The sequence below is a fragment of the Nothobranchius furzeri genome, chromosome 14 (genome assembly GCF_043380555.1).
Source record: "Nothobranchius furzeri strain GRZ-AD chromosome 14, NfurGRZ-RIMD1, whole genome shotgun sequence".
In the NCBI taxonomy this organism is placed as follows: Eukaryota; Metazoa; Chordata; class Actinopteri; order Cyprinodontiformes; family Nothobranchiidae; genus Nothobranchius; species Nothobranchius furzeri.
In genome coordinates, this window is record NC_091754.1 from 20777961 (window position 1) to 20796413 (window position 18453).

The 18453-nt window shown below is 40.6% G+C and overlaps 1 protein-coding gene across 1 annotated transcript in view; it reads left to right on the top strand.

Moving 5' to 3' along the window:
• hat1 (histone acetyltransferase 1) overlaps window positions 1–16428 on the top strand; it is a 29522-nt gene extending 13094 nt beyond the window's left edge. The window contains exons 5-11 of the mRNA XM_015966492.3: window positions 6414–6590; window positions 6667–6788; window positions 7334–7438; window positions 7814–7920; window positions 9268–9419; window positions 9572–9688; window positions 15865–16428. Coding sequence (XP_015821978.1) covers window positions 6414–6590; window positions 6667–6788; window positions 7334–7438; window positions 7814–7920; window positions 9268–9419; window positions 9572–9688; window positions 15865–16035 — 951 coding nt within the window. The 3' untranslated portion in view covers window positions 16036–16428. The remainder of the gene's footprint in view (window positions 1–6413; window positions 6591–6666; window positions 6789–7333; window positions 7439–7813; window positions 7921–9267; window positions 9420–9571; window positions 9689–15864) is intronic.
• Window positions 16429–18453: the final 2025 nt, after the last annotated feature.

Here is an 18453-nt window from a genome sequence, read left to right on the forward strand (position 1 = left end):
CCTTGGAAACAGTGGTCGGGCTGAGCTGCATCGTCCCGAGTTGCTCTGAGTAGTGTTCCTGGAAAACCACCTTAAGTCTCCTCCCCTTCCAGTCGACCCATGGGTCCCCTGACAAAAAAGAATGTACCGTAAGTGAACGGGGCTATAAAAGATGTTTTCTGGTCCACTTTGCCTTTTTGCCCTGAATCTCACACACATACATGTACTTCAGTTTAAATGAAAAACAATTGTGTGTTTCGACTATGTCTGCTTTGTAATTAGAGATTAATTTGCTTGTAAAAATTAATAATTAAAATGATAACAAGTCAGAAGTTGCATATATGATGTCACAGCTCCTCAGCTTAGCTTCCTTTTACCACATGGCCAGATATAGAAATGTACATCTCCACATTTAAATCTCCTTTCATCCTGGAAGAATGATTCAAAGCTCACTACACTCACAGCCATCTTTCTTCTTCTTTTCGTCTGATTTGATTATGTAAATTCAGTGAGACGAGCAGTTGTAGTTCAGTAAGGTGTTTTCACACAAAACATAAAGTAAAATTTACCGACTGTCAAAAACAAGAGCTTTCTTGGCATCAAAATGTGTCTTTAAATTTATTGGACAGCATGTGTTAAATTCATGGCTCATATTAAACGAGATCAGAAAATAATTTTTATGGCTCCACAGACTCATTCATATTTTATGACAGTAGAGGACCCATGGACCGTAAGCTCCTGGTATTTCGGGCTTCATGGTAGAGCCCTGAATTGGGACTCAGGAGAATGGACATTCAAAAGGCTGCTGTTAGCAGAAGTAGGCAGCTAAAAATAGGCACTAGTCCCTAGTGGTCTTCTCACACCCCTGTTCTTTGTTCGCTGCTGGCGGATTGGAGTGGGAGCTGGTCATCTTGTCGGGGTCTGTGGTAGTGGGCTGCTTTGCCCTGCATTGGGATGCTCTGATCATTATCACCTCAGTGGGAATGGGACCATCTCCTTGATCTGGGGACTGGCTGCGCCCTCTGGGCAGGTCTGTGCAGGGTGTCCGCGGGGTTTTAAAAAGTATTAAAAAGTGATAAATAAAAACAGTCAAATTTAAGGCCATTAAAAGTGTTAAATTTGGTCTCAGAGGTATTATTTTTTCCAAATTAGGTATTATTTTTTTTTCAGACTATCAGATGTCGTATTCTGAACATCGACATAGAAATATATTCCGAATGAAATGTTTTGAACGATTATAAAAACAAAACAAGCCGATTATTTGCTCCTCCCACTTGCGCTGCCTTGAGTTGCAAATGAAGCGCTCCTCCCACAGTGTTGCCAACTTAGCGACTTTGACGCTATTTCTAACAGCTTCTCAGACCCCCTTCTTGACTTTTTAAATCTTAAAAGTACCTAGCGAACACCTCAGAAACATCTCTGGTAACCCTTAGCTACTTTCTGGATAACTGTCGTCGACATTTCCTGCAGGTTAGCTAAACACTCCACCTGCGCTCCGGACCGTTCTTCAGGACATTAGGAAAGGGAATGATGTAGTGATGTGTCAGTCGCTAAAGAAAAGGCTCTCAGAGCTGGCTCCCTGTTGGAGTAACCAGAGTGAGTGACACATACACCGCACCTGCGGACTCCTGAGCCGATAAAAACGGCTAAATGTGCGCGTGCGGCACGCTAAACACACGTGCAGCTTGCCCCTGATTGCTGAGACCGGGTTGGGGGGTGCAGCTGTGGTTGGGACAATTATTACATTAACTGATGGACTTGTAAATAAATAGTTTATAAATAAGGTAGAAATAAGTTCCTCACGCTGATAAATAACTAATCTCTCTGGGGACATGGTGCTAGTGCACTCTCCTACAGCACCTTGACATGACTCAATAAATGCTATGCAACATTTAGTGAACAGCAATTTGCATGTATTTGTTATAAATGCCACTGTATAATTCTTGCTGTCAGTATTTGCAAGATATTGGTATTTGGGTCTGTACTGGTTAGACTTAAATGAGTTAAACCAAAGTTTATAGCCCTTGGGTCTTAGACTATGAGCTATAAGTATATTGGTCTTTTTATACTGGGAATCAGGAGTTATTTTGGTGATCATCTTGTTTCTTATTTATTTTTGTCCTGATTGCGCCCTGAGCAATTTTATGACTGAATAAAAAAAATAAAATAAAAATCTACATAAATTGAAAAATCGTCTTAAATAATCGAGATCTCAATTTCAGTCACAATAATCGTGATTATTGTTTTTGCCATAATCGAGCAGCCCTACTTTAGCATATCCGGTCACATAATGATGACGTCATATTCAGTTTTCGTTCTGCATCATTTCAGGCCTCGTGGTCAACTGAACCGCTGAACAGAAGTGCCTGGCTTATTTTCTAAGTAAAATAAATATGTGCAATACGTTGTCAACATCAGTGAGTCTCTAAGTCTATTCTTTTCGTATGTTAAAATATGTGTAAATAGGTCGCTGATTAACACTTGCAATTTAGTGTTGTGATGGTTTTAAAAAAATTCTGAAGGTAGTAAAAAAAAGTATTAAAAAGTAGTAAATTTTACTTAAGGATTGCTGTATATACCCTCGTCTGTGGCTGCTCACACTCACTAATAAACACACCTATGGAGAAACCTTAATATACACAAGCGCATGTACACACGTGTTCACAAGGTGTTCTCACAAGTGAACTCGGGTGATTTCAGATGCAACTTTGAGAGCAGGCAGTAATGATCAGAGAATTAATGGGAACAACATTTAAACATTAGGCTCGCGGTGGGCTCTAGTTCTTGGTCCTTTAATATAACAAATGTCTGATTAATGAAAGAAAACACTTGTTTTGTCCCAGTTTATGAAGGAAAAAGAAGCAGAAAAGAGTCCTTGAAGGTTGGGTAATATCTAAAAAAAATGTAAGCGATATTCATCACCCCAAAAAAGATAATCGGCGATAAATTCACTCAGAAAATGTTTAGACATTTTGTGGGCTGAACATGCACTGTTGGAAACAATCCACCAATCACAATCAGGCTTTCTCAGTTTGCAGATGCAGACCATGAAGGGTCCACGTCGTTGTTTTCCGAATTTCATCGAATGCGTGAATAAATAATGTTCTGCACCACATATGGTTTGTGCTAGATGTGAGAATATGGGGTGGTACTTCTGTACCTTTTGGCCAATAGCTGAGCTGACGATTTTGCCTTAGCAGGTGGGGTAACCTTTCACCTGTTGCATCATGTAAGATGTTGATCAGAAGTTTGAAGCTAATATGATGATGTTAACAGAGATTATGGTGAGAAAGAGATGCATCTGGAGGAAATGTTGTATCTTTTCAGATGTAAAATATGTTGGATTGTGGATGTAACACTTGTTGTGGACTATTTCCTTGGAGGACATTAATTGCACTTTTGTGAAAATACAATTTTTTTATGCCTAATACTAGGGCTGCTCAATTAATCGAATTTTAATCACAATTACGATCTGAGTTTTGAACGATTATACAAACAAAAGAATCCGATTATTTGCTTCTCCCACTTGCGCTGCCTTGAGTTACAATTGAAGCGCTCCTCCCACAGTGTTGCCAACTTATCGACTTTGACGCTATTTCCAACAGCTTTTCAGACCCCCTTCTTGACATTTTAAATCTCAAAAGTACCTAGCGAACACGTCAGAAACATCTCTGGTAACCCTTAGCTACTTTCTGGATAACTGTCATCGACATTTCCTGCAGGTTAGCTAAACAATCCGCCTGCGCTCCGGACCGTTCTTCAGGACTTTAGGAAAGGGAATGATGTAGTGATGTGTTAGTCGCTAAAGACACGGCTCCCAGAGTCGGCTCTGTTGGGTTAACCAGAGTGAGTGACACACTCCGTACCTGCGGGCTCCTGAGCCGCTAAAAACTGCTAAATGTGCGCGTGCGGCGCGCTAAACACACGTGCAGGTTGCTCCTGATTGCTGTGAGACTGGGTTGGGGTGTGTGTGTGCAGCTGTGGTTGGGACAATTATTACATTAACTGATGGACTTGTAAATAAATAGTTTATAAATAAGGTAGAAATAGATAGAAATAAGTTCCTCACACTGATAACTAATCTCTCTGAGGACACGGTGCTAGTGCACGCTCCTACAGCACCTTGACACGACTAAATAAATGCTATGCAACATTTAGTGAACAGCAATTTGCATGTATTTGTTATAAATGCCACTGTATAATTCTTGCTGTCAGTATTTGCAAGATATTGGTATTTGGGTCTGTACTGGTTAGACTTAAATGAGTTAAACCAAGGTTTATAGCCCTTGGGTCATAGACTATGAGCTATAAGTATATTGGTCTTTTTATACTGGGAATCAGGAGTTATTTTAGTGACTGATTGTGCCCTGAGCAGTTTTATGACTGAATAAAAACAAATAAAATCAACATAAATTGAAAAATCATCTTAAATAATCGAGATCTCAATTTCAGTCACAACAATCGTGATTATTATTTTTGCCATAATCGAGCAGCCCTACCTAATACATAGGCATATAAAATGATGCTCTTAAAAAAAAGTTCAGCAAAGGACCCAGTCCATCGTTGACGGTCGATTAATTTGTCCACTCGCCCAGCATAAGAGTGTCTGTGTGACAGGTTGTAAATATGGTGGATGGCCTGTGTCTACACGAGCTCTGGCACTTCACTTGGTGCAAAGAAATCTCTTTTTTTCTTCAACTTGTCAGTTTTTGGTGTTGAAGAAACAAAACAGTTTTTTGGCTTGAAATTTTGCTCTCAAATAAGCTCATAATTCTGCTGGATGTAAACACAAATTAGCCAAACAAACGGTGTCTGGAAGCAAATCTACAGCGAATAAGATATTTACGACTATTATACTGAATTATTTTTCTAAATGTCCCTTAATTAGATTTAGAAAAAGGACATAAATACATCAACAAACAGCACTTTATTAAACATGAAAAGAGCCGCTCCTCTTCTTTGGGCAGCACAGCTTAGAGCCAACAATGAACCCGAAACGCAGTGTCAGTGTGCACCACTGCTCAGAGTTGACCGTTGACCCCATGAGTGTGGGTTCACCTTGTTAAGGGTTTGAGTGCAGCTGTCGGGCAGGCAGAGCGGCACAGTTCGGGCTTCGTCTGAAGAGCGTTTGTCTCTGAGTGCGTGTGGACGGTCGTGGTGCGGTGCAGCTGGCGAAGGGATGACGGGAGGCCGAGCTGGAGTTGATGCAGCTGCTACATTCATGCACGACGGCGACCAGAACTCACCTTCTCCTCTTTAAATTGGGCAAAAACACCACAATGCTGGACGTTTTCCAGAAAACCCAATTAGTTGATTGTTTTTAGTTTGTTTGAGCTACAAACTTGTAGTTTAATTCATCATTTTTGCACAGATTTAACCTGAAGAGTTTAAACTTACAAGCTCTAAGACGGCCCTTATAGTTGATTGAAGAGTTAAAAAAAACACAAATTAGACAACTAACAACTAATTAGATAGTTTATGCTTATTGTTGGAAAATCAAAGACATCAACTGACTGCTGCCAAGGAGCATTGTTGAGTTATATTCACGGCAAAGTGAAGCATCCATTCTGGAAGGCCATGCAATTCAGCATCTAGTATGCAGGAGAGTGGTTGGGACAAAGCGACTTGTTTGTCCATGGCCTTTTAAGTGTGGTCCTTGTTCTCCAGAAATGTGGCTGAACAATTACAATAGTTAAGAGGCATTCAGCTGCAGGTGCATTACTTCCAGTTAGATATTAGCTGATGTCTGAAAGGGGGGAATTAGCAGTATGTTGTATTAGCCTTTTGTAGTGCATTTTGCTCAGACCTTCTTCATTTCCCAGTTTTCAATGCGGAGCAGTGAGGGTCTCTGTGCTCCCATAATGCCCATCACACATGTAAATGGTGTGAAAGGGCTGCTTAGCAAAGTGTTCTCATGTCAATCCTTGTGGAAATGGATACAATGCAAACATTACAGCTGAACTAACCACACGTTCTACCGAGTAAAAAGTCCAGGGGAAGGGCCCCTTTGTCTCCGAGGCCCTTTGAAAAACGCGGGGGCCAGATTCATTTGATTGGGTTCACTTGGCAGGATTAGAGGAGAGGCCTCTTATTATGGATGCCCAAAGGTTTGTTAAGCTGAAATCAATTCATAAGATTTTTTTTTCTTCTCAGTGAGAAGCAGAAATGTGTTTATTGAGGCAACTTCATCACATATTCATGGTTCAATCTAAGTGGTAAATGTACAGATTTAAGTGGCCTTGTCGGGGTGGGGAGGTGCCGAGGACTTTGCTCAGCTGACAGTTTTAATTGCCTAATGGTTTTCTTTTCAGCGTCTCTAAAAACGTGTGCTTTGAGTTTTTTTTTGCCGCTTTGGCCAAACAAAAAACAGAAAGACTAAAATTTCCTGCTGGTGTTTTCAAGTTAATGAGTCCAGCTTTATTGTTTTCATCCAGCCGGATGATGTCGGAGGGAAAATCCGGGAAATAATCCCAGCTGGTTTCACCTCCAGCACGGATGACTTCATCTCGCTGTTGGAGAAGGAGGCCAAGTTCAAGCCCTTCGGCACCCTGCTTCACTCGTACACGATCCACAATGAGGAGGCCGGAGAACTCACCTACCAGATTCACAAGGTACGCGCAAACCACGCTCATAATCTCACCAACTCATCAGAGGAAGACGTAAACGGTTTTATTAAACTGGGCCCAGGCTGACATCACCTGCCCTGGATTCCAAGAGTACCACGAGCGCCTGCAGACCTTCCTCATGTGGTTCATCGAGACCGCCAGCTTCATCGACACAGACGACGATCGTTGGGACTACTTTCTCGTGTGAGTAGCCTCCTTAATTGACACTAACCCCCCAGCTTTACCCTTAAAGCCTTTTATTGTGTCATTGAAAAACAAAGCCCCCCTTTGAGGCGCTTGTGACCAATTACCAGGCCGGTTTGATTATATTTCCCCATGTAGGAGAATTGTTGATCAGGCAAGAGCTTTCTTTGTGCCCAGAGCCCCTTTCAGATTTTTCTGGGGCAAGAGTTGAATTGAATACTGTTGTCTTTTGAAACACTGAACAATGTCCTAACAGTAAAAAGAGCCTCTGCCAGTGTTTTCTTTACCCTGGCACTTATTAATAGTCACAATAGGCAAAATGGACTGAAGTGATGTTGAGGAGCTCAAACCCTCCTCCAAGCCCTTCTCTTCCTCTAAGTTGCAGTACTCCAATTAAGTGCATAATGTATTCATGTTGTAGCAGGTGTACCAATCGGGCCCTGGCTGCTCCTGACGAGGGGGGCACGAGAACAGAGAAGCTAAAACGGACACTGCATGGGAGTGTGCCTGTAATTGACCTGTTTGCCTTTGTGTTTCATCTGCAGATTTGAAAAGTACAATAAAGACGGGGAGACTCTCTACGCAACTGTTGGCTACATGACCGTTTATAATTACTACGTGTACCCAGACAAAACCAGACCACGTGTAAGGTAATTGCTGGGGCAGCACGTGCCTTCCCATTCTTTTGTATAAGAAAAGGAGTGGAAAATTATACATTTCTTTATCCCTTTTCCCCCCAAAAGCCCAAATTACTGGCTTATATAGCCAACCATTGAAGCAGATTTTGTTTCAGAACCAAACCGGGCTGATTTGTATCTGAAAACAACTGTATAGATAAGCCTTTGATGTGATTTGATTCGTTGCATGGATGAATCGGTGCGGCGGTCTATTATTTGCTGCTTTCAATCAAGACTTTCTCTGCTCCTACTAATAACAACAACTTACATCATTGAAATGTGTGTTACACTCTTGAACACGCTGCTTTCCCCTCATCTGCATGCGTGTCTTCCTTTTTAATTAAACAGCCAAATGCTGATCCTGCCTCCTTTCCAAGGAGAAGGTCATGGCTCTCAGCTTCTGGAGGCGATACACAGGTTTTACTGCAGCCTGCCCAAAGTGCAAGACATCACAGGTGAGAAATCCATTATTTGTAAACATGGCACCATCTCTCTGTAGCAGTTTAAAGGATTTTTGTAGACTGTAAGCTGGTTATCAGTGCCTACTCGTCTTTGACCTCTTGGACATTAAGAAGAGTTTAAGAATAAAATCCTGTGAATAAATGAGACCTTTTTGGTGATTAGAATTTCTTATTTGTACAATAAATGGTGCATAAAATGCTTTTTTGTAATATGAAGGTGTTACTTAGACTTTTGTTTAACATGTTGCTGCTAATATAGCTTGTATTAATCATGCCTAATGAAAATCTAACCCAAAGGGTCCGGTCTAACTTATGTTTGTGCAGCAATGTCTAATAATTATTGTTTAGTCAAATCATCAAGACTTAGCCTAACTGTAATAACCTTCTTAAACCTTTTGAAACTCTAGAGGTTATTTTTCTTTTTTAGATTTTTATCCTGGATTTAAAAAAAATTATTATAAAGAAATAACATTGTGCATATAGTTTATATGTCAGTGTTACCCTGCCAGTCAACTTCAGGGTTCATTTCAAGATCCTGGTTCTGGTCTATAGGGCCTTACATGGACAAGCACCATCTTACATTGGTGATCTTCTTAGTCCCTACACTCCCAGCAGGTCCCTGAGGTCCAGTGATCAAAGCCTACTGGTTGTGCAGCGCACCAGGCTAAAGACCAAAGGTGACAGATCATTTGCTGCTGTAGTCCCCAGACTCTGGAACTCTCTCCCCCTGAGCCTGAGATCAGTGGACTCAGTGGTCTCCTTTAAAAAGCAACTGAAGACTCACTTGTTCAAGCTGGCTTTTGTATGACCTTCTTCATCACTCTCTCTCTTTATTCTGCTCTCCCCACCTATTCCACCTTCCTCAGGATCCACTGATTTCCCTCTTTCCAATTATCTCTCTCTTTCTTAACTTTTTTATCCCAATTGTCTATTTTTGCACAATTTAAATATATTTTAAAACATTTTCTAAATGCTTTTTTATATTTTTACATTTTTAGTTTTTGTGAAGCGCCTCGTGATTTTTTTCTTGAGAGGCGCTATAGAAATGATTTCTTCTTCTTCTTCTTCTTCTTCTTCTTCTATGTGACTACCCCCCCCCCCCCCCCCCCCCCCCCGATCCCAGATACAAAAACAGCACTTAGATGGAATTTGACAGCGATTGCTAATATCAGCCCAGGTTTAGTTATTAGACCGATACCAGTATGTTCAAAGATCATCGGCTGATACCGATATTGGTGTTGGTAATTGTCCACCAATCATTTCTGCCCGATATGCAAAGTTATCAACCTGCTTGTGGACATTGCTGACTCGTATAAATTGTGTTGTGTTTTCTGTTTGCAGCTGAAGACCCATCAGAGAACTACGTGAAGTTGAGGGACTACGTCCTGTCCAAGCTGTGCCAAAACCTGCCGTCCTTCGCCGCAGACAAGTTGCCCCTCGGCTTCTCGGCTGACATGATCAAAGAGGCACAAGAAAAGCTGAAAATTAACAAGGTGCTGCATTAAAAAATGCTTTTTTTTCTAAATTTGTCTGTAATAATATTTGTCAGCTTTTATTTTTAATGTACTCGCTTTTGTTGCTGCAGTTCGAGCATTTTCTGTCGCTGCTGTGCTTTTGAAGCTTTAACTTGAGTTTTTCTCTGCAGAAACATGCAAGACGGGTGTATGAAATCCTGCGCCTGAGAGCAACAGACATGAGTGATGAAGACCAAGTGAAGGCTTACCGGTTAGAGGTGAAGAAGAGGCTTTTTGGGCCGTACAGGGTGAGTTTCTATTTATCATGCAGAGCCGGTTAAAAAGCGCTTTCAGAGTCGCATGCTGGCTGATTTCCTTGTGTATTCAAATAAAAGTGAATGTCGGATCGTTCCTTACTGTCAAACATGAATCCAGTCTCCACTTCTTGTTAGCATAACAATATAGTTGTTTGATCGGGGGAAGACGAACACATTCACGGCACACGCCTGATCGTCTCGCAGCCGTGTCATTATTTATCATGCTACCTTTTAAAACATCAGAAAAATTGATCTTCAGTCCTGTGAAAATTGATAGATTACGAGTGGCGTATTGTTGCAGCCACAATAGGGCACACCAGGCGTCTGTGGTCTTGCTGCCGCTGGAGCTTTTTCCCCATTCAGGCGTGTCATTAGTCAGGATTTGCATTTCTTTGGGAGAAATCATTTTATGAACATGTGCTTAAAGCACTTTGTCATGAAAAGGCTGCAGACGTTCAGAATTCAGTGCTTTTGAAAACCGTTACACTTTCATGTCATGTTTTTGTTTAGTTTTTTATTTTATTTTTGTACGTTTCTGCTTTGGGTTAGTTTTCACAGCTTGTTGTTAAAAATAAACTGAAACAAGATACTCTGGGTTTAAATCATGGGAAACACCGCGTGCACTGGAATAACTCCCAACTTCCTGTTTCCTGGTGACATTTTCTGATTGAGCTGCTCGGTGAAACTTTGCGCGCCATCCATTAGAGTGTTTGCTGTCAGTGGGGAAACCACACGTCACAGGAGAAGGCACACGCTGACATGGAAAAAACTTGTGCGGTGAAGTGGGAAGGAGGAATTCTTTGGGAGAGTGGTCAAATGTGGAGGGAATTTTTTTTAAATCCTCCGATTTTAGCATGCATTTGCATGAGTGACAGGGGATGCAGCTCTGAATGTTGGGCCAGTTCCCTTGTGGTTATATCTGCACACAACCAGGATTTTTCTTCAGGCTTATGCAAGTGTGGGAATTTTTTATTCTTTCTCTACTTGTACAGACTTAAAAATCCCTCTCCTTTTGGCAAAATTCATCGTTTTGACTCAGATGACCTACATGAATCTTGTAGATCCAAGTAAAAAACCGTCTGTTATTCTGAATACCAACAGAAAATAAATAACAGTTGTGTGAATGGACTTTGTATCTTAAATGATCATTAAATCTGCCACAATTTTGGTACAAAATGAGGATTATTGATCTTCTGAGGCAAGAATCTGGCTATACATTATATATCACAATACAGAGGAGACGATGCATATATTGTGATACTAGAAGCAATTTTAAAGACGGAAGTAAATTGAAAAAGTCAAGCCAGACACTTCCAAGACACATCCAGTGTTATCGCGAGATCTCATTGTTCCGTCAGACTGAAGGCGGGAAAAGCTGTTACTACCTAGCAGTTGGAGTTTGAAATGCACCACAAAATAAATACAAGAAATGTTTGCAAATAGCATCTCAAAAAAAAAAATCAATACGCTGCTTTTAATATCGTTTCTATGTCATAAAATATCGTGATGTTTCAGGGTATCGATGTTTTCTTACATCTCTGCTCTGATAAATATTTGTAGCCTTCTGGCAAAAAGCTAACCCAAGGCTGCGTACGCCCCAAAAACAATTCAAGGAGGGCGTGAGCCAAAAGGGATGTTAAATTATCAACAGGCTACTAACAGTTAAGACACATTCTGTCATCTGGAATGTTGCGTTAGTATCAAAGATTCTCTAAAATCGTGTCTTGGGAAAGATTTTTAGCAGTTCGCTGGCTCTTACTGTTGGTCTTCAAGCTCAAATTGTGAGACAGCTTTAACATAAAAATGTTTTCTTATCGGTTATATTTAAATTCCCTTACTTAAAATGCACCAGATTGATGCTTTTAAAATAATTTCTCTAGAACATTCCTCCGGGGGAGAATCTATCCTCTTAAGGTTGGGTAGTGATCATTTTTAAATGTGTTTTAATAGGTCTCTCAGATGGGATATTACATGCTTCCAGGTCAATTCAACATACACTTGTTTCTTTGTACCTATACATATCTGGAAAGATGTGATTCTTCCCATTCTATATGCCAATCAGACATACAACTATAACCCCTACTTCACTCTGAATGCATCAGTGTTGCGAAACGGTTTACTCGTGAGTTTAGTTGCGTGCCAGTACACACTTGGAGAACCTCAGCTGCGGCTTCTGTCGTGCTCCTCACTGGACTCAAGATATCACAATAGCCCATGAGACTTCAAAGGACACGGCATGTTAATGCCATCTGCCATTAAACCAAAAAGAAGGAAATCACGTTTGATGTTGCTTTTTGGTGCCATATATGGTGTTGTTTCTCTCCACTGCCAGGATTAAACCCATGAAAAACACACTGTTGCACAGCTCGAACGATGCAGGGAGTAAATAAGACGTTAGGTCACACGTATTTACGTAATCTACATAGATATGAAATTGCATCACTGCAATAGACTTTAATTTTGAAAACTACCAGACATTTTACATTGAACCCGCATGATCAGGTCTCTGCTGTTTGCAGATGATGTGGTCCTGTTGGCTTCATCAGAACGTGATCTTCAGCTTTCGCTGGAGCGGTTCGCAGCCGAGTGTGAAGCAGCTGGGATGAGAATCAGCTCCTCTAAATCAGAGACCACGGTCTTGATTCAGAAAAGGGTAGAATGCCTTCTCTGGGTCAGGGATGAGGTCCTGCCCCAAGTGGAGGAGTTTAAGTATCTCGGGGTCTTGTTCATGAGTGAGGGAAAACTGGAGCATGAGATCGATAGGCAGATCGGTGCTGCATCTGCAGTGATGCGGGTGTTGTACCGGTCTGTCGTGGCGAAGAGAGAGCTGAGTCTGAAGGCGAAGTTCTCGATTTACCGGTCGATCTACGTTCCTACCCTCACCTATGGTCATGAGCTTTGGGTAGTGACCGAATGAACGAGATCGCGGATACAAACAGCCGAAATGAGTTTTCTCCGCAGAGTGGCTGGGCTCTCCCTTAGAGATAGGGTGAGAAGCTTGGTCATCCGGGAGGGGCTCCGAGTAGATTTGCTGCTTCTCCACATCGAGGGGAACCAGCTGAGGTGGCTCGGGCATCTAGTCAGGATGCCTCCTGGACGCCTCCCTGGTGAGGTTTTCCGGGCACGTCCAACCGGGAGGAGACCTAAAGGTAGACCCAGGACACGGTGGAGGGACTTTGTCTCTCACCTGGCCAGGGAGCGCCTTGGGATTCCCCCGGAGAAGCTGGCCCAAGTGGCTGGTGAGAGGGAAGTCTGGGCCTCTCGCCTTAGGCTACTGCCCCCGCAACCCGACTCCAGATAGGTGGATGAAAATGGATGGATGGATGGATGGACCCGCATGATTTTCTGTCTAGCCTAATGTTAACTTTGGGAATTGACGTGTCACAGAAGCGACTCGCAGTAAAAATAGAACCTGATCATATCTTTATCGGCGTGGCGTGCTGTTTCTCGGACAAACCTGAAAATTTCCGCGTTGCGGTTGGTTTGGAACCCCCCACCACCACCAATAGATTATAGTGGATTCTATTTGAAGCAGCGCCATTCCACTGTCGTTCTGCGCAGCAGATGCTTCCATTGTGAAGTAGGGGGAACTGTAAACACAATAAAGGTTTTTGTCAAATTCATAAATATAGAATATCCAACTCACAGTTCAAAGCCTCCCACTAGGGCTGGGCGATATGGCCTTAAATCGATATCACGATATATTGAGGATTTTACCTCGATAACAATAAATAGATGATAACTACCTGTGTGTGCAGAAATAAAAATTTTCCACTAGATGAGGCTGCCACGTGTATTGTCATGTGACTCGAGGTGGTACAGCTTCTCAAAGGGACATGAATGTTGCCAATCTACATACATCTCTTTATTATCAAATGTATTGACATGGGGAACACCATATCGATTAGTCATAAAATTTCGATAACAATACATTTTCTATTTATTGCCCAGCCCTACCTCCTATCATACCAGAACAGAGCGATCTTTAACGAAAACTGTCATTTTACATCCACAAGGGTCCAGTAAAAGTACTCCCAACTAGGACTGGACAATTATTCAATAACGACATATATCGATCAATAGACATGTGGTTCAATAGGGAAAAAAATGCCATTCATCCATCCATTTTCAGCCGCTTAGCCAGAGTTGGGTCACGGGGGCAGCAGCCTAAGCCTCACTCACTCGTGAACAAGACCTTGAGATACTTAAACTCCTCCACCTGAGGCAGGACCTTCTCCCTGACCTGGATAAGGCATTCTACCCTTTTCCCACTTAAGACCAGAAAAAAATAGATCAATAAATACTTTAATAAAAGTTTCCTTTTTCCATTATAGGCAATTGGGTAGCTTCATAATAGAGTCATTACTTACACCCAACCAATCAAAAACACAGACCCAAGCACACTCTGTCACCAAGCCCTCCCCTCTCAAACCTAAACAGACAGCAATGTGACTTGAACAAGATGTTGCAACAAGTAGACATGGAAGAAATAGTCCTGACAAAAGGTTACAACACTTCACCAGTGTGGCGATTTTTTTTTCATTGTTGCAAGTCTGACAACATGCATGGTTAAACGTTTGAATTTAAATTGACAGGCAAATAAAATATACAAAAATATTCATTCAATTATAAATTCTCTGCCACCATTAATCAAAAGGTTTTTACATTTTTATGTACATATTTTCCAACTAACTTATTAGCATTTTAAATCAACTAATCAAAGTCTGAATATTTTTAGCTAAATTAAACAGTATTTGGGCAAACAAGTTTTATATAAATTTATGCTCGAAAACGACAAGATTTTAAATACAAAAAGACTGATTTCACCATCACATAAGTTTTAACACAACTAAATGTTTAACCATGCACATTTTTTTATCAACATAAATCAACCGGTGTATTTTCTAAGCTTTTAACCAAGTATTTTAGCCTAAACAAATTTATTTTCAACTGGTTTCATTTAACTCAATTAACAGGTCTAATATATATATATATATATATAATTTAGTACCCAGTTTAAACTTTCATGTTTTATTTCTGCCTCCTTTGATAAACAAATTGTCACATTACAAATTACACCGAACAAATCAACAGGAGCAAAGAGTCTGTTTTCCAGTCCATCTTCCACTGCGTTGTTTAACAAATGAGCAAGGCAATGTGGCTTACTGGCTGTCTTTCACAGGCTTGTAGGGCTTGATTTTGTGCAATCACTTTGGAGCTTTGACATTTCCTGTTGTCTCAGCTTGCACTGTGTTCCAAACCAAGACAAAGGGGCAGGTCCGTCCCTTTATAGGTACCTGGCTCACCCAAATTACCTTGAAGATTTGTTCCACCCGGTTCTCCATGCTCAAGGTAGAGAAGGAGACCATCCAGGCAGTTAGGCAGCACAACAAACAATGGTGGTTAGCAACAAAGAATCGATAAAAAACAAGTCTACTAATGCAACCAACTTGTTTTATCACAAAGTAATGGTCTAAGATGGCCAGGGCTGCACTTAAAATATATTTTCGACAATTTTTATGTAGTTCTCAATAATTATTGATATCAGTCAATAAGATTTTTTTTATCGATTAGCTTTTTTTCCTATATCGTCCAGCCCTACTCCCAACACTAGTTTGTTACAAGTCTTACGTCCACAATCCATCGTTATACCAGATGCATCTTTCTTACCATCACCTCTGTTCGCATTGACTTATTAGCTTTAAACTTTTGATTGACATCTTGCCTGATCTGTTTCCCCCTCTGCTGAGGCAAAATCATCAGCTATTGGTCGAAAGGTCGGAAACATCGCCCCATATTCCATCACGTGTTGCTTGAACCAATTGCGATGCAGTATATTGAGGAATAACGCATCAAATAGTGAGTAAAATTCAGAAGACAACAAAATCTTACATGAGGAACCCTCATGGTCTGCTCCTACAAACTGAGAAAGAACATTTGTGATCGGTGGAACGCTGCGTGTCAGGCCCACAAACCGGCAACTGTGCGAATATATTGCATTTGTTGGAGTGAGGAATATCATACATATCGCCCACTTTTAGTATCCTTGTCACCTTTTTCACCCTGACCGGTTTTCATCTCTGATGGATCATCTCCTGACTTTTAAATTATCTGGTCAGACTGGTTGAACACCGTATTTATATATTTTTTCTGTTTACATTGTACAGAAAAACCAGAGGGAGCTGGCGAAGATGAAGAAGTGCCTTCGGCCGGAGGAGCTGGTGTCTCACATGGGACAGATGGACACTCAGACGCAGCAGGAGGAACTGGAGAAGAGCTACCAGCATGCTGTGGAAGACTACAGGAGAATCATCGAGAGGCTAGCGTCGCACGCCTGATTGGACCGTGAGATATCTGGACTGAAGTTCGATCTGTACAAAGGTCCACAGCACCACAGACTTTTGCTGCAGCAGAGAAGACACAGTTTGGTTTAAAAAGTGTTACAGAATCTGACCGCAGCAGAAAAAAGCTCGGCTTTTTCACGCGGATACGATAAAACAGGTGGAGAGTTCTACCGGAGGGCATGACTTCCTGATTGTTTCAGTGTGTGAGATAAAATGGTGTGATATTTCACTGGAAATTACAGAAAAACATGTTTCTTTTCTTCCATCATAGATATTTTTATTCTCCTGTCAAAAGGTTCCAGTGTTAACACCTCATAACGAAAAGTGGTTTTGTATGTTGTTCAAATATGTTAATTCCTAAGAATAAAATAAAATCAAGCAACGTAAGTTTCTGTGCCTTTACCTTTTAATTTAGATACGCAAAATGTGAAATCCAAAGAAAAAGAATTATAATTGATTTACTGGTTTAACTTGATTATCTATTATATAGACAGAATACGTTTTTATATGCTACATGTTCACATTATTGCCCGATTGCTCTTATATTTGTGCTGCAGCCTCTGGTTTAAGCTCTTCTGAGGATTCTGACAGATTTATGAGTCTGAAATAGGAGATAAAGTCAGACAACCTCTTACGACTGTCTTGTTCACAACTTTTTTATTCTTATTTTTTTTTACAATTTTCAGAACTCTGCAAACTCCAGAGAGTTGCATCCTAGCTAGCAATCTCAGATCTTCTCTTAAAGTTGGTGGTTAAAGCAGTTTGTTTCCACATTAATATTTGTGCTACAGAGACTTGCAGCAAAGAAGTAACGACCCAAAAAAATCCTCCAATATTTCCTTTAGTCATCTAATCTTCTGCTTTGCGATACAACTGTTGGATGTATTGTCTTCAGTGAGTTTCCTCTCGTCCTCCATCATTGTACTCGAGATGAATAATGGTGTGAAATTACAAAGGAAACCCATCTCATCAGGGCATTAACTTAAATACAAGACGTAGTCTAGAAAGTACAGATATCATTTTGACATGTTTTCTTCTTTTGAATAGATCTTATGATGGATCTCAATGGCCTGATTAATTCACTTCTCAGTATTTGCTGGGATTTATCGTTTTAGAGCTGTAATTTGTTCAGAAACCCTCTTACAGCTAATGCAGCTTCTGATTGGTGCTGATGTTGAGTGTTGAGCCTAATGAGCTTTATAGTTTTCAATTGAAACCCCTTTGTGCAGCCGTGTTGCCCCTGCTTGTGCAGATCACCGTGATGAATATCCATCATACTTTATACTTTAACACATTGTCACTAAATGAAGGCTGCAGGTCAATTTTCATTTTTTTATCCACTAGAAACAAGACAAAACCTTGGAACCCTTCACATCTCTAATTCACTGATTGAACCCACTCACAGCCACGAGGGGTCTCATCTCGCTGTAGTTTTATCTGCTTTTTCTGTGCTGAGTGCACGCTTTTTTGTGCTGCACAAGTCGACTGACCTGCTAATGGGATTCACCGTTGTGGTTTGATGGGTGCAAAAGTTAAGATGTGGTCTAGTTTGTCTCTGCAGCGGCTCATGTTTCCACATATGTGGTGCATACATTTGATAAATGATCTGTCACTTTAACCCTCGAGACTAGAGGTTATTTGCATCGTTCTTCCCTCTCGGTTCATTTTAAGAGTTTCACACAACGTAAATTCGACTTAAATCATTAAAAAATTTTAATTAACAAAAATTTCTGAGTGATTTATTTTGGATAATTGTGTTTATTTTTGTCTTCAGACAAGTCCAAGCTGCTGATGATTATAATCACACATGAATGTTTCTCAAAAACTTTATTTTATAAATGTTTTCATTTGAGATATAAATAAAATAATCAAACTTCAAATAGTTTACCTCAAATATTTTTATCAATTATTTAGATTTTAACACATCTGATTTCTTTAAAAACAGATGAAACATTTTTGTGGAACATCACATTTTTTTAAGCATCCTTCACACATTTTGAGAGGTTTGAGTTACTTTTAGATTGTTCTGCTTAAAAGGTTTAATTGTCGAATTTCTTCATATTTTGCTTCAGCGGAGCCAGAATCTCTATATTACTGAGGTCTTGAACATGAGTATTTCTGAATATTAGAGATGTAAGAAAATAATGATGCACTGAAATATTGGCGATGTTTTATGTTTTGATGTGTACGTGTGTACATTTGCGGTGTGTATCGGCAAGAATGTGGTGGTATGACATATATCACAATACGAGGGAGACAATGCAATAAATTATGATACTTAAAACCAGATGATATTAAATTTAATCTGGAAAACTGAGGCGAGACGCTTCCAAGACACGACTAGTGTTATTGTGAAATGAAGGCAGTGAAAACTGCTGCCACTTAGCAGCTGCAGTTTAAATTGCGACAAAT